Below are 15,701 nucleotides of genomic sequence, written 5' to 3' on the forward strand. Positions count from 1 at the left end.
TGCAGGGCTTATTTTGGATGAACAGTTGCCTGCTTTTTACAAGGTAGTTATATCTTTTACAGGCGCAGTTGCTGTCGCTGTGGTGACAGTGACTGTGTCCAGGGCAGGTTGTTTCCTGTTAAAATGTCATGCCTATTTTGCAATTCCATTTGTGGGGCCTGTACAAACTGGAAAATCAAGTTTGAGGAGTCAGGAGGTTTTGCTCATCCTGTTTATTTAATTTGATAAAATGCTTGAAGTCCAGGTATTTGTGAATGTATTTGTTTTATGTACAGTGCTCAGAGTAATACACGGGAACCAAGTAAAGTGTAGGTCTTGACTGCAGCAGAAAACCTACTTAAACCATAACATAGTGGTGGAAAGTATGAACATCCAGCATCTTGTTCAGGATCCTGTCAGGTCAACATTTATTCATAAAACACCCACAGAATAAGTACAAATATAGAATTCTAAATCCTGGATTGTAAAGCAGTGAACTGAATCTCTGCATGCGCACTAAACTGTAGCCAAATATAGACTGAATATATTATTAAGAAGTAAAACTCCACTAAAAATGTTGTAAGGCAGGCTTCAGCATCAGCAGTAAACCTTTCTGTTTCCAAATTAAAATTATAGACCATTTTGTCAGCTCTGGTCACAGTCAGCGATAGAATACTCAAATTGTTCATATCAACATTTTCTGTGCTGTGTCAGCATTTACATTTTCTTCTCCAAGAGATTATCCTCTTAAATATATACTGGAAGCTTTTAATTTTTTATAGAGTGATTAATTGTAAGAACACTAGACGTTGCCCACTGATATTGCAGTGTCTTTTGAAAAGCCCCATAATAAAATGACAAGAAGAGGTAATAAAACCATAAATATGTTAAAATAACAAATTTGAGACTGGGTCTGCTGCTATACCAAAGAACATACTTTCACGAGAGAGTAATTGCGCTGTTAGTGGAGTGTGATATTTGCATGTGCTCCAGAAGGAATTCTCAGTGTGTGTGCAACATTTCTACCTGGAAGGGGTTTGCGTAGGTAGGTGTATGATGTGTGTGTTAGGGTCTCTCCAAGGCATTGCTGAAGTTTCCATCCCTTCAGCGAGCTGCAGTAAGTGGGTCAGCCACACTTAGCTGTGCTGGAGAAAGAAAAGGGGGGTTAATATATTTGGACATACAGCCAATCGGAGAGCTTCTCTACAGGAGTCCTGTCCTCCTTCTAAAGTGTTCTGTCTCGGTCAGGAAGTTGTCAATAAGCTGGAGATTAATTCAAAACACCCTTCACGTCTACATCCCATTGTCACTACTGTTCTTGGCAGTGCACAGCAATATAATCTTTTTCATTGCCAGGAGAACTAGAGCAAATAAACAAAGCAGTGAGTCCTGTATAAAATCTTTAGTGCCGGTGACAAAACAAACAATTGGAATTGGTAGAAATATGTCTCAGACAAGTGTGGGATCCATGAAATGCTGAGTAAATGATGTACACATCTGTGATCATTAGACTTCTTTATTGCTTTTGCCTTCTAGAAAATAGGATGACAGTGATGTGGTTTCAGAAAAGAATAACTGTCTTTTGCCAAATGTGTAGTGAGTTTTTTTCCCCCCTCTAAGTGAGAAAACAGCTGTGCTTGAGATCACAGTGCAGATTCAGACCAACAGTCCTGAGGTCTGTTGAGCTCATCACATAGATATACCCTTGCGAAATGCCGATATCCTCCCTTTGAGAGTATGATCGAGCCTAAGAGTACTGTTCCAACTGATCTCTTGCTCCGTACTGTAGGTCGAAGTCTGTTCCACAAACACGTGTATCTTCAAACGCAGTGGGCTTGCTGCGGCCTGACAGAAGACAAAGCAGGGAATAATGAGGAAAGATGAATCACAGTCTGTTTTCTTCTGGCATGTAGCTAAAATGTGCAAGAGAACAGCTTGCTCACCTCCTCTCGTATACATCGTGCTTCCGCTACTCTAGCTGGGCTCCACAGCAAGACCAGTCCTGATCTGATATGACCAGTATGTGGTTTGTCAGGTTGAATTAGAATTGGAGATAATTTTCCTCCTGGATTTCCTCATGGAGATGCACTACACTGTTTTTTTGGAAACAGAAGTTGCCACAGGTTCTTCTTTAGACAAAGAATATTGTAATATATACAGTGTATATATTCTTAACTACACAACATCATGTGTAAAAAGAACATAATGTAAGTGACGCCTGTGAGTTAGACATCTGAATTTCATTTGTCAAATCAACCTAATGTACAAGTTTGTATTAGTTAATTCTGGGTGTTCATTTTTATTTCTCCTTTTTTAAATATGGTTTAATTAACACCCTCTATTTTCGATAACCATTTAGTCCAATACAGGACTGCAGTGAGCCAGATCCAGGTATGAAAATTAAATTTATTCCTAATGTTTATTGTAGAATAGCCCTTAATGTAACCTCTTTTTCCACTGTGTTTGAAGGCTCTTCCATAAATTCAAACAATGTTAATTCTAATCAACAAGACATAAGACCTCTGTTTCAGTTTGGCTCTATGCTTTCACAGCATTTTATGTCATTTAATATGTGGTGGCATTATTCCCCAGAGCTAGGACTGACAGCTGTCATTCATTTCTTTCAAACTCCCCTCTTTGTATGTGACGCCAAGCAGTGAGCCAGATGTTACCCCCATGGTAATTGGAAAGGTCTGAAACACAATGGGGAAAATGATGCCACTTCCTCCTCCCCACCTCTCTCTGCCCCGGGCCAGACATAAAGCTCACTGTAATAGGTCACCTGGGCCAAACAGGATGAGGAGCCCTCCTGAGCCCCAGACAGCAGGACTGCGCTCCCACGCTGCTTTCCGGCAGCACTTCTGTAACTTGTGACATTACAAAACTCCAAATCCACAAAACTGTCTTCATTTCCCTTTATACGGGTTTTTAAATTATGCATTAACGTGGTAATTCTTAGTAATGCTAACTGTAGGTCTTTGGGCCTCTTGCAGTAAAAGGTGATATAGTTGGAATTTGAAAAGAGATAACTTGGTGATTTTTTTGTATCTCAATCGGACACACAATTAGAAAACTTAGATAATCTTATCACACGCTGAAAGCCTCATTTCTTCACTTGAATAAAAAAGGGATTCCTTATCTTTGATCTGTTCTTTCTCAGTCCTGGTTTCGTTTGCTGTTTCTTGCTCTTATGTAAGAGTCAGTTCGAGTGTTGATCAGGTGTTTCTGGCTTTGTGAACCTGTTGGTAGACTGAAATTCATTGTTTGATCCAGGATCCACTATGTTATGTGGGTGTCAAGTGGTTTTGCCAGAAAAAACATATTTGTAGATAGAAATTGCTGCATTGCTCAGATATACTTCACTTTAATAGATAGGATTTCCGATTCAAGCGCCAGTTGTTGGCTTTAATCATTTATGGGATTGTGATACAGTTTTGGTACCAAATAACGCCCAGGGTGACAGAGCAGCTAATGCTCTCTTTCTGAAGGTGTGTTACCTCAAGAGGAAATTCATGACATGTTTTTAGCAGAAAGTACTGTACTTTTTTGTTCTATGTAAAAACTGGGAAACTGAATTGAATTTAAATTCAGATTATGGCCATTCAGTCTACTCGCGTATGATAAGCTTTCCATTCCTTCCCAAGTCCTTCAAAAAGATCAGACAAAACTGCAGAGACTTTAGTTAAAAAGATGGATGTTGGCCTGTGTTCCCCATGATCTTATAAGTGCAAAAACTGGCTTATTGATGTTGGTTGGCCTTATTCACAGACTTTCTCATTTCCTTTGCCTGAATAATATTTGAAACAGATATATTTGTATTTATTCTAATTTGAGGAAAGTAAAGACGTTTGACGTTGGCCCAAGATTTATGGAAGAAGTCCACGTTGTAAAATACATAAATAGCATAGTTAAATCTTCAGAATCCTTAATTGTGATAGGTACATATGTATACACCTAAAACCATGGCACACACAATGGAAGTAATAAAATATATTTCAGATGTACTGCTATCTTGAAATGTATTTTCTGAAGGTAGTTGGCTCTTCAAACAGTTTAACCTAAGGGAATCGTTTATTTGTGAATCACAGAAGGACTTGATGATACTTACATGAGGCTGTATTCCTCTCTTGTCTGTCCAAGAATCCTTCTTAGACTGAGTTAAACCTTCTGTCCCATAGTACAATTGCCAGGAACTGATGGGGCATCATATTTCTTGGCTGCATCATATGGAATATTTAACTTTCTGTAGTTTTATTGTCAGGTTATTGTGTTTGTTTTTATTTTTCCATTCCCCTTTGAAATGCTGGGATGATTTATGTTGTTCTTCTGGTACACCCCAGTACAGGTGTTCAACAATACAGCATTCGGGTGTGTGTCATAGCTCTGTATAATGATAGATTACTGTAGAAGGCTGGCGACACAAGTGTGGTATTTGGTTTTGCCAGAAGTCAAGCAATATTTCACTACATTGATCCAGCTGATGTGAAAGATCACACTGTCTGTGATCTAATGCTTTCTCTGCAGTTCTGTGTTGGAGCCCCCATTACATTAAACAAGATACTATCCAGGTGACCTGACTCCTACCACTCACCTTAGTCAAGTAAAGGGTCATTAACTTCAGAGCATGCCCACTAACAGATCTTCCTCCGAGATCTATGTCAGCACTGTGCTGGGCAGAAATATATGAGCTGTGACACACAGACATGTGCATGCAGCTCTTCAGCAAGTTTGGCATGACTTTGCTGACAGTGCAGCAGTGAGAGCAAGCTCATTAGCACTGACAGAAGCACCACGAAGGTGAAACAGTGGGGGGAGCATTCAATTAACACCTTATCAGCGTCACAAATACAGCAGCACTGCTGCTGTGAAAATGTTTTGTTTCCAGTACTGGCAATTGTAGGTATAGACTTACTTAAAGGAATATGGCATTAATTTCTCATTTCTAATTTAGCCTTATTTCCTTCAGATTTTCTGCACATTTTGATGTGCATCTAAAAAGTTGAAACTGTAACATTGTCGAATTAAACTTATTTTGGGGATTGTGATTTGTTTTTTTAAAGGGGGCCAATTTATTTTACTTTTGAACTAGAATGGCTGCAAAATAACTGAGACAAAAAGGAAGGTAACTAAAACTGGACCCACATAAATGTGAAGGAAGAGCAGTTTGCGGTGCCATCAGGATTAGATGACACTGGATGAGCGCCAATGATGGCCATCTGTCATTTGCTCTCCATTTCTGTCTGAATAAGAGCTTTGAGAAGCTGCAGGCTACATGACATCTAACTCTCAAAGGTCCTCTAATCTGCTTCTCTCTTTTCCAAATTGGAACATTTCAGCTATGCCCAAATCCTTCTCCCACTGCTAAATAGTTATGCTGTGCTGTAGGGAAATTCTTCAGGATTGGTGAACTCCACGAAACAACAAGGCATGAATTGGAGTCTGTGAGAACATGTGTTAGAGGAGTTGTATGCTGTACTGCTGGCTGCAGCGTAGTGCTTTCTGCACAGAGTACTGGCTGTGGAAGGCGACAGTATGGTCTTCCCCTTTAGTGATACTGCCACTCCTCTATTTTAAATAGACTCTTGATATGCCACAGCCCTTTGGAAACTCGTGCACATTTTCATGTCAAACATTGAAGTATGCAAAACACAGAACAAATGTAAAGAGACCAAATAAAGTCCATGTTCTTGAATATACTGCTGTTTTTCTTCACGTTACGCATGTCTTACAGGTGTAATCTGTGTGATAAAGATAGACCTGGTTTATTTTTTCACTTGCAGTAGGGCTAAATTAGAAATTAATATTGTATTCCTTTAAGTCTCACTATATATGTGTGCTGAGTCCCAGCCACAAGGTTTTTCAACCCCTCCGTATACTCATCCCTCTCCATTTCCCCCTCCTTAATTGTGTGAGTCAATGTTGTTACCACAACAGTGCGTGTATGTTCGGACTGTCTGACTTTAAGGCCTGTCAGTTGCAGTCCGCAATATATGACCTCTTAACCTGTTTGCCAACTGTTGTTTATTGTAGTGAGTACAAAACTCTTCATTTGCAAAGTGAGGTGTGGTCTGCGTTGTGTAACAGGAGTGGATGAGCGATGGCAGACCTACAGCTAGAATAAGTTCATCATCTGCAGAATGGAGCCATGCAGCAGGATCAGACAGCCGGCTTTGTCCTGTTGTGAAAACAACTTCGGAAGTACTTTAAAAAAATGCAGCCCAGCTGGAATCGCAAACAGTGTTAAATCTTGGCAGCAGAAAATGATGAGAAAACTACATAATCAGTGAGGTTTACTTTTATGTGGTGGGTTTCAAATATAGGAAAGCAAGAAATGACAGGCCATATTCTAGAAAAAAAAGTTATTGAGCACTTAGGCAGCACTTGTTCCTTAGGCCCGATGCTGTCTGCTACAGTTGTCTCGCATGGAATTCTAATAATGAACGTCTCAAAGACCAAAATACACAAATACTTTGTGCACATTTGTACATTTAAATTGATTTTCTAATGTACTTTTCTTCAAACATATTGGAAAGTTGTCTTGTGAATTTACAGGATAACTCACTTCAGCCATATCCAGTACTTCAGGATCATTATTGAGTAATATTATTATTATTATCATGATTCAATATTACCATTATGCAGTGATTAGGGCTCAGTTCTTGTGGGTTTACTGCGACTGGTTCCAGTGTATCAGGTTCATTTAGTTGTACTGTAGTCATTCTCTTCCTCCAGCTCTCTCCCATGGCCTTGCTGTGAGTGGCCTGGCTAACAGCAACCACTGACTTGATCACAAGAAAATCTTGACTAATCACAATTCACTCTGTGACCATAGAACCCAGAGAGTTTTGGTATTGAAATTGAATGGGTCTCCAGCTTGTGCATCGCACTGGGTGGTAATTTATGCAGTGTGACGTCATATTAATCCAGCAGAATAGGTACAGTTGTTATGGTCATACCATTGTGATTAAGAAGTAAATGGTATTTTATTAGAATTTGTCCTGTCTAGATGTTTATTTTTCTCTGTATGCCCCCAAATAGAGAAATGAGTTTGCAGACTCTTTGCCAACATGACTGAAACACCGACTATACTTCAGGAGGAACGTTTGCGCTGAGGGATGAAAAGCCACATTACAAGGAAGTTTACCCCTTGAAAAGATTTCAAAAGAAATGAAAAATATTTCAAAAGTAAAAATAAAATATGTTCTTCTTTAGTGATGAGGTCATATTTCTGAGAAATTAATTTAAGCACAGAAGGGCTTCAGCAAAAGCAATTCCGATGCAATGTAACAGATAACACTTCCATTGTATACTTCTTCCTGTTTGATGAATCTAAGCCTGCGGTATCTAAGAGATTATTACATTTGGAAATTGAAAGATAAAACTGATCTCCAGTCCCCTGCTGCGAGATGGAATTTTCTTTTTTACTGCCTAGCATGTGGCAGTGTGAGTTCATGTCAAACTTCCTCATGCAAGGGATTTTCGGTCTTCATTTCTGTTTTTTTTACTAGTAACATTGAGCATCTCAATTTAAAGTTCCTCATCATACAATTAAAATAAGCTGGCATGACCGTCTCCTAAAATCAAAACAATCATTATTGAGGCAAGGACAGAATTCCTACATCCAGATAAGTGTCCAAACCTAGTGATCGAGCTTTGCTATTCACACATATATTGTAGATACAGTACATTAACATCACAGGTGAAATACCTTGATCAGCTATACGTCTTGATCCCTGTTTATAAATCTGTTCCATTAACATAACATTGTTAAAACGGCAACTTGGTATCCAATTCTGTGATTTCTCACACACTTTTGGTTGATTACGCATTTGTAATTGGTATATACACCATACCTTGCAACGAGTATTTCTCAAAAGGAAATTCAAAGTTTTCTACGCTGTTGTATAACTGCTCAAAATTATGTTAATAAAATGTCCATAAAATGTAGTTCCTTAATTTACACCTACTGTGGCCGTTGGCACAAATCTTTACTTGGCTCCAACGTAGCTTGAGTGTTTTGTGGTGTGTCATGACAGCAGTGTGTTTACTGACTGGAGCCTTTGTTTTTTGTTTAGAGGTCATCTGTGGAAACTCCTCAACAGCTCAGTCAATGAATTAATATAATACAAATATGAACTTCTTTTTAGTACTTACACTGTACCGTTCTAGTAATGCTGTTCAGTTTTTCATTAGCAGAGCCTGCATGTTACTGGCCTGCATTCTTCATTCTCTCTTTCACTTCCAGTCCTGTGTACATGGAATTTCAGAAGAGAAACTATGCATTACAAAATCCCCATACAGCCCAATGCCAATTGATACTATTGGCTGGAACTTCCTTAGCTCTTCAGGTTAAGCTCAAATGTTAAAAAATATGAACACTCTACGATAACATACTCATCTGCATTGAACTGAATCTTGTCTGACCGCCATACAGTATGTTCAATGGGTCTTATTTCTTTACAACAGTGAGATATAGTTTTGATTTTATATTAACTGTATATTTTGTGTTAACCTGACATAACTGACATTTCAGTATTTTCAAAAATATGCAAGTGTTCCGATTTTGAATTTTAGATGCATTTGTCACTAAGATCAGAATTACGATAAACAGTTAAAAAATAATTCTGAATCATACTATGTTGTAACCTGAAAACTGAGTATGGCCACAGTATTACTGTATTTCTTGATATAGTTTGCTGTTATGAGGTATGACAACATCAATAAGACCGTTTGTATTGACTTCTTGTTTAAAACATGTCGGTTTCTTCCAGTGTGTTATCACAAAGTTAACAAAACATGATTGATACTGGTTTTCATGAGGCTTTGAGTATTATCTTAATATTTGGTTAGGTGAGCGTTTAACAACTGACACAAGGCAGATAACTTGTGACCGAGTGATTGAGCATGTGAGAGTTTGTCGTGTTGAAAACGAGGAGAATGAGAGCTCGTTCCACAGTATAAAGAAAGCTCCTGTCACGAATAATTAGCTAATCATCTTAAAAAGCATAACTTGGAAAACACCAGGGGGTGGAATTGCGAGTTGTGAATTTCCAACAGGCACATTTTCAAGCTGTTTAATATAACCAGTACAGAATGAAAGCACTTATTTATACTTAATTTTACAAATTAAAAAAATAACTTTGGTTTCAGTCTGATCTTATTTGGGTCATGGAAACGGCCGTATAGTGATTTCCAGATATCAGATAATCCACAAAAGATTCAACAGGTTAAAAAGTGTTAAGAGACAGTTTTGTGTCATGACTTGTTATGAGCAGACTCCCCAGTTTATGTAACCCCCGGGTCTCCTGTATTTTTCTACAGGTGTGTGGTGGTATTGCTGAACCCCAAGAAGAATAAACAGCACCACATCCTCAACAGCTCCAGGTGAGGCAACCAAGGAATCTAAATTTGTTTTAATCAGGTTACCTTGAATGATGTTGTCCCTCATTAGACATCAGTGAGAGAATTCAACATTCAACAGTCTTATTCTTGTTTTCCAAGTGTATTTGCTTTGGATGCATACAGATAATGTTCTAGAATTGGCACAAAACACCCTGGGATGTTGGGAGGAGGGCTTTATACTTGAGAAGTCTTCTCTTGTGTCTGGACGGTTTCCAGAAAGAAATACTGGAGCACATGCTTGTCTTGGAGCAACATGTTTTGACTGCTGCTCTGATTGTATTTAATGTAATTTTACATCCCAGAATTATGCCCAGCCTGTTATGAAATACTCGGTTCCCCCTGACTCTGAAGCCCTTATATGAACATTAAAGACATTAAGAGTATAGAGTGTGACCTCACTATATATCCTAAGCAACTTCTTTTCTGGGGGACTTGACCAGAAGTTGTGAGGCACATTGACTTCTGCTAATTTTCTGCCCCTGGTGTAGTAGAATCGCTGTGTTTATCTGGTTCTCCCTAGAGGTAGAAGCTGTGTGCATCAGGAGCTGAGAGCCTTCAACCTCCATAATCAGGGCTGAACTGGCACAAATAACAGAATTATCTGTTTAGCTCATGCCTCTGAGGACCCTACAGCACATGACGCATCACTTCCCTGTGTATATAAATGCACTCTAGCATATTGGTGTAGAGAATAACTAGAATGCAGATTGAAAATTATCTGCTGTAGTGTTATCTTCTCAATGAAGGATTCCTTACTTAATGTTGATCCACACACCCTGAAGTACACACGGCACGTCACCTCAGTCGGTCATGATCATAAAAGGGGGACTCGCATCTCCTCCCGTGATGGATCTTAACCGTTGAGTTTGTTTACAGCCAGGCAGCAGCACAAGATGAATTACATTGCAGTAGGCATTTTAAAGACCAAGGATTCATGCCAGGTCCTGCATAAGCACAGCACATGTCCAGCTCCTGCTCTTTGTCAGAAAAGGTTACACGGTTACTTCTGTAGCTTCTTGCTTAGGGGCTCAGCAGTGAATTATCAAATAGATTCATTTCCTGAATGAATTGAGCATGTTGTGATCAGATAATCAAGGCTAAACCCATCCAGTCTCATTTTCACTGAGTATTTTGTACTGGGAAATGAAGGGAGAAAAGTAAAGTGCTCCTAACCTCCAGATAGCATGTCTTTCCCCACATTTGCAAATAAATAGAAATAGGTTTTATCCATATGTGCTTTTATTTTTTGTCTCATTAATTGAAAAATTGCATTAATGCTAGAGCTGGACTTGAGTGGAGCTAGGGTTAGGCTTCAAATTACTGATAAAATTCATTTAGTGCTTTGGTTGTGTTTCAAATTCTTGAATTAAGAATGTGTGATCCAGGTGTTCTCTTACTGTAGCTTAAGGTTCTTGGCATGTTTATAATAAACTATACCAAATCCACACCCTGACAAAAAAAATCAAAATAGCACCACAATACCATATAAACCGTACGATTTGTCTTGTACAAATATTACTTTACTGGAACTGTAATATTCATTGAACTGTAATTCTAATTCTAGCATGGTTCTTAATCCTCCTTTAGTACAAATCATATTTATACCCTTTGCATCAGTTGAAAGCAAAATTTTTCTTTACAAAGCCTCAGATGGCATTTTAACACTGGTAGGACACATTCAAATATTTTCTTTTTGTTTCTGATAAAATTAGTAAATACTAAGGAGCGTGGAAAGAATATAAAATATTACTTCAAGTAAAGTTGTTAAAGCATTCTTTGTCGTCTTTGTTACTTAGCAGATCATGTATGCAAAATGGATGTCAGCAAAATTGATACCCATTGGAAAAGCCTACATTTTCTAAAAAAAGTCACGTGTACCAAGAAACACCTGGTGTACTGGTGTGAACTTTGATATTTGTGAAAGTTCAGAGTCTCTTTATGAGTGCTCTTTGATGTGTTCAGCATTATGTTTTTGTTGTGTACTACTAAGTTCTTCTGGAAATAGCTTATACAAAGTTGGAAACCAGGTACTGTATGTAGCATTCACCAAAATGTTTTCCTCTTCCTTTTTTCTAGGAAAACAATTACAGCTTTATCTTTCTCTCCTGATGGCAAATACTTGGTCACAGGGGAGGTGAGTCATTCCTCCTCTAAATGTTTCGATTAATATACTGTCAGGATTTGCTGACCTCTGTAAATTCTCTGCCACCTGGGGCGATATTTCCTAATTTATTACATCGATTTCAGCAATACACCACAACTGTACCTAACCTCACTCTTCTAACCACAGGAATCAAGTCAATGTGCAGAATCCTGACTCCTGTCCAGTTTTGAAATTGGTGTTCATGAAACAATTGCTAAAGCAGTATAATCCTAACAGGCTACTTCATTTTAATGATGAATTCTTCTATGATCAAAATTGGCAACTTCTAGAACAAATCCTGTTTATTTTTATTACACTTTGGTCCCTATGTTTGTGTTTGTGTATGTGAGAGCTCTTTAGTTTGCATGCTCTATGAGGAGCTGTGGCTTGCCCCCAAGGCAAAAAACTGACTTAAGCACAGTAAAATCCCTAGTCTAGGTGCATCTTTTTTCTGTTATCATGGCCACACCCTTGTTGCCCATGACATGTTAATTATTTCTATTGAAGCTGGTTAAGTGCATGCATTCAGGGTTGCCATGGTTGTGCCAGGCATGATGCCAGCTCATTGCCTGACTCAGGGAGGCAGAGAGTGAATGGCACAGGAAAGTGGCAGGCAGCCGGCCACGGGCACACGTGCCAGCTCATCTCTCATTCCTCCAGTCTGCTGGGATTTTTTAATGCACTCCAACCCACACTTCTACCCCACTAAAGCACTGGCCCTGTTTGATCCTGCAATGTACCCTCTAATCCCCTTCATTACAGTCACAGCAGGGGTGAGAAATCATTACAACCACTCCATCACTCTAAATGAGTTTTTATTTAGATTGGTTGAAAATTGTTAACCTCCCTGAAAGATGTAAAGTGCGCAGAACTATACATATGTAGAATACCATGCTACATAACGGCACCATTAAGACCACTTCACTGTGACTGTAAATCTATTGCAAACAAATGAAACGCCAAGCATAAAAAACACTGGGAAAAAGTGCTGCAATTTGTTTCTTTTGCTACTGAACGTACATTTCAGGATGTTTTCTTTGGCCTGTCTACTCACTATGTAGTGGCAACACAGAACATATACAACACTAACAAAAACTATTTCAAAATAGTTCAAAAACTGCATAAAATTGCATTAAAAAACTATAATATTGACTGCCAACAGGATCAGGGAATAGGACAAGCCTGGGAGGATAATGGAAAGAAAGAAAACAGGATTTCATGACAATGTGAGCAAAGCCTTTCTCACTGCCAAAGAGCAATAGAGTGCAGAACTAGATAATCTGCACTATCTAAAGAAATGGTGGCCTTTGTGTTTCACTGTTCCATTGCTAAAGCATGACCTGCCCTAAGCTGCCTTGGTCACCTATTCCTTCCCCTTGAGGAAATTATCAGATTAAATACTGGGCTATTGACAGCTTGCCCTCAACAACTGTGCCTGCAATAGGATGAGTGATTACAGAAGGCTACAGAGATTCTCAGAGATCCAGTGCAGTGCAAAAGCCACAAATGCAAGAGGATTTCTATAAAGAGTTTGAACAAAAAATACTACCTACTGCCATCACTCCCACCACCTACTGTATGTTATCTGTGCTCCTAAGCCTGGTCCACAAAGGTACACAAACGGAGAAAGCTCTGGAAATCTGCCAGATGCATATGCCAATTGCCAGTACAGTTTAAGATGTATTCATTTCACTACAAAAAAAACACGGGAAATATAATTAGTCTTTTGATCCCTGTTCTCTAGAGAGAACCTCCCCTCTCTTTGGTCTCTCTCTACCTGCGTCAGCTTGACAGTGACATACCCCTCACAGAAAGGACTGCAAATGAGTGGGCTGGCAGCTATTGAGACACTACCACCATGAGAAAAGTTGGTATTGGGGTGTGGATGTTCTTAAAATCTTTGATCCCTGTACAGTATGAGAACAAAAGAACACAATGGGTCCTAGGATGTGAACCAGCTGTTTCTTGAAAGAAGCCAGGATTTCGGCTTCAGCGGTGTGGCCAGGTTGCTTGTTTGAGACTCCCACAGAGAAGAATGATGTAATGTCAGTGGCGTGCGCAGCCTGTGCCAGTCTCCCTGCGTTCACACCCTGCCGTGCTCTCTCCTCAGAGTGGGCACATGCCAGCAGTGCGGGTGTGGGATGTGGCAGAGAGGACCCAGGTCTCGGAGATCCAGGAGCACAAGTATGGTGTGTCCTGCGTGGCCTTTTCTCCCAACGGCAAGTACATTGTCAGCGTGGGCTACCAGCACGACATGATCGTCAACGTTTGGGCCTGGAAGGTAGGCCTCTCTTTGTGGGGTACACTGTGTTTTGTGCTGCCGGGGTCAGCATCGCTAAATGTCATCCCTGCCCTTCTGTCTGGCGATTCTCTCTGGCCTTAGTGGGAACCTTGCATGACTTGGCTTCCTAGATGCCAGGCCCCTCTCCTTGGTGTACGTCTCTGTATTTTGTCTCTTTTTTTTCCTGTCGTGTGCCTTCAGCTTGACTTAACTGCTTTATTCTTCTCATGTGCTTTGTCACTTCATCACACTACATCTCTTGATTTCACTTGTCTTTCCAGCATAAAACTCTTGGTCAGATTTTGGGATGTCTGCACAGGCCATGTGAATCATGAGGGTGCTTTTTCTTTGTTTTTTACACATTCTTCTGAAGAAATGGAGAGCTGTTAAACAATAGGGGGAGGAGAGTGACCCACTTGTTTTTATTTTCTTAATTATTTTGGTATGTTCAAGGACTTTTCGCTCTCTGTTTACAAAAATAATCTGGTTAAGAGTCCTCACAAGGCACATAACAAACTGAGCTGTGAACATTAACAACAAAGGCGTCTCTTGTGGACTTCAAAAAAAGAAAGCCAGTAAGCACTTTTCAGGCCAAACTAAAAAAATCTATAGTAAGTACACTTTCACAGTCAAGCACAAAGGGCTGTTTCACAACCTCTCGAGTACCACATTCTTTATTAATCTTTTTTTTTTCTTTCTTTTTTCAGAAAAATGCTGTGGTGGCTGCCAACAAGGTCTCCAGTAAGGTGACAGCAGTATCATTTTCTGAGGACAGCTCTTATTTTGTCACTGCGGGTAACAGGCATGTGAAGTTTTGGTACCTGGACCACACAAAGTCCTCCAAGGTATTCCATCCATTAAAACATTGCCTGCTGGGATAGCTTTAGTCTTTTGTTGTTGCATAAAAAGATAACATGCTGTTATACACTTTTGCACATCATTTACTGTACAATCTTCAATCCTGCTTGCTGCTATTTCAAAACTAACCTGGGCCATATGAAAGCATATGCACAACACTTTAAAGTGAGTTTATTAGCAGAGTGATATCCCAGTTCCCAGATTGATATGTTATTGACTGTTTTCATGCTGTAGTGGTCTGTGGAAACAGTGGAGCTCAGGTTTCAACGAGAAGGCTGATTCAGTAGCCCAGTTAATACCACAGTCCCACAGACTGTAGGTCGGCCTTGAAATGTTCTTATCCTGCAAGACCACTAATTACTGTATTCTAACCAAAGCTAGCAGTCTTCTTTTTCTTTACTGTACTTGTTTTGGAGACTGCTGATCTCATACATTGACATGGAGATTTCTGGAGATATCTGGTTCTAATCCAGGTAATAGAGTTCAATGTGACACACTTAGGAGATGCCTGGGTTTAGATGTGTTAGTGTTAAAAAAAGTGTATTATAGTACAGGCTGTATGAATTGCATGACAATAATTTAATTACTGTTATTTAGGTAATATGAATAGGATAGTTTGCTGCCAGGGAGGGTTTGCCACTGCCGTACATTCATACAAACCATCAATCAGAATAGATGACTCCTGTTTTATCATATCTGTAGTATTTTAAACACAGCTTTGTCTGCCACATAGTTTTGCTCACAATTGGGAAGCATTTGCAGACCCCTAGCATTATATTATTGGATTACTACAGATGTTATATGGGTGAATGACTCTCTCTTGTCCATGCTAGGTGTTGGCAGGAGTGAATTGAGTCCTTCTTCAGAATTATTCCCAGCTGCCCTTCTTGGCCTCGTGCCTGTCTCTGCCTGCCCTTTTTTCACAATTGAAACTACCAATGATCTATACCTATCCGGTTAGGAACTGCCAGTACTTTTAAGACTTGACTCCCTGGCAATCACACGTGTATTTGGGAGAGCCCTGGAGTGAATGTACAC

General features: G+C 39.5%; 1 protein-coding gene across 3 annotated transcripts in view; it reads left to right on the top strand.

Annotated features, from left to right (window-relative positions):
* Nucleotides 1-15,701, top strand: part of mapkbp1 (mitogen-activated protein kinase binding protein 1) — a 60,051-nt gene that overhangs the window by 19,008 nt on the left and 25,342 nt on the right. For all 3 annotated transcript variants that reach the window (XM_088648234.1, XM_088648235.1, XM_088648236.1), the window contains exons 4-7: nt 9,301-9,363; nt 11,458-11,515; nt 13,635-13,805; nt 14,513-14,650. In XM_088648234.1, the coding sequence (XP_088504360.1) occupies nt 9,301-9,363; nt 11,458-11,515; nt 13,635-13,805; nt 14,513-14,650 (430 nt within the window). The remainder of the gene's footprint in view (nt 1-9,300; nt 9,364-11,457; nt 11,516-13,634; nt 13,806-14,512; nt 14,651-15,701) is intronic.

Source organism: Lepisosteus platostomus, chromosome 10, assembly GCF_059453375.1.
Source record: "Lepisosteus platostomus isolate fLepPlt1 chromosome 10, fLepPlt1.hap1, whole genome shotgun sequence".
Classification (NCBI taxonomy): Eukaryota; Metazoa; Chordata; class Actinopteri; order Semionotiformes; family Lepisosteidae; genus Lepisosteus; species Lepisosteus platostomus.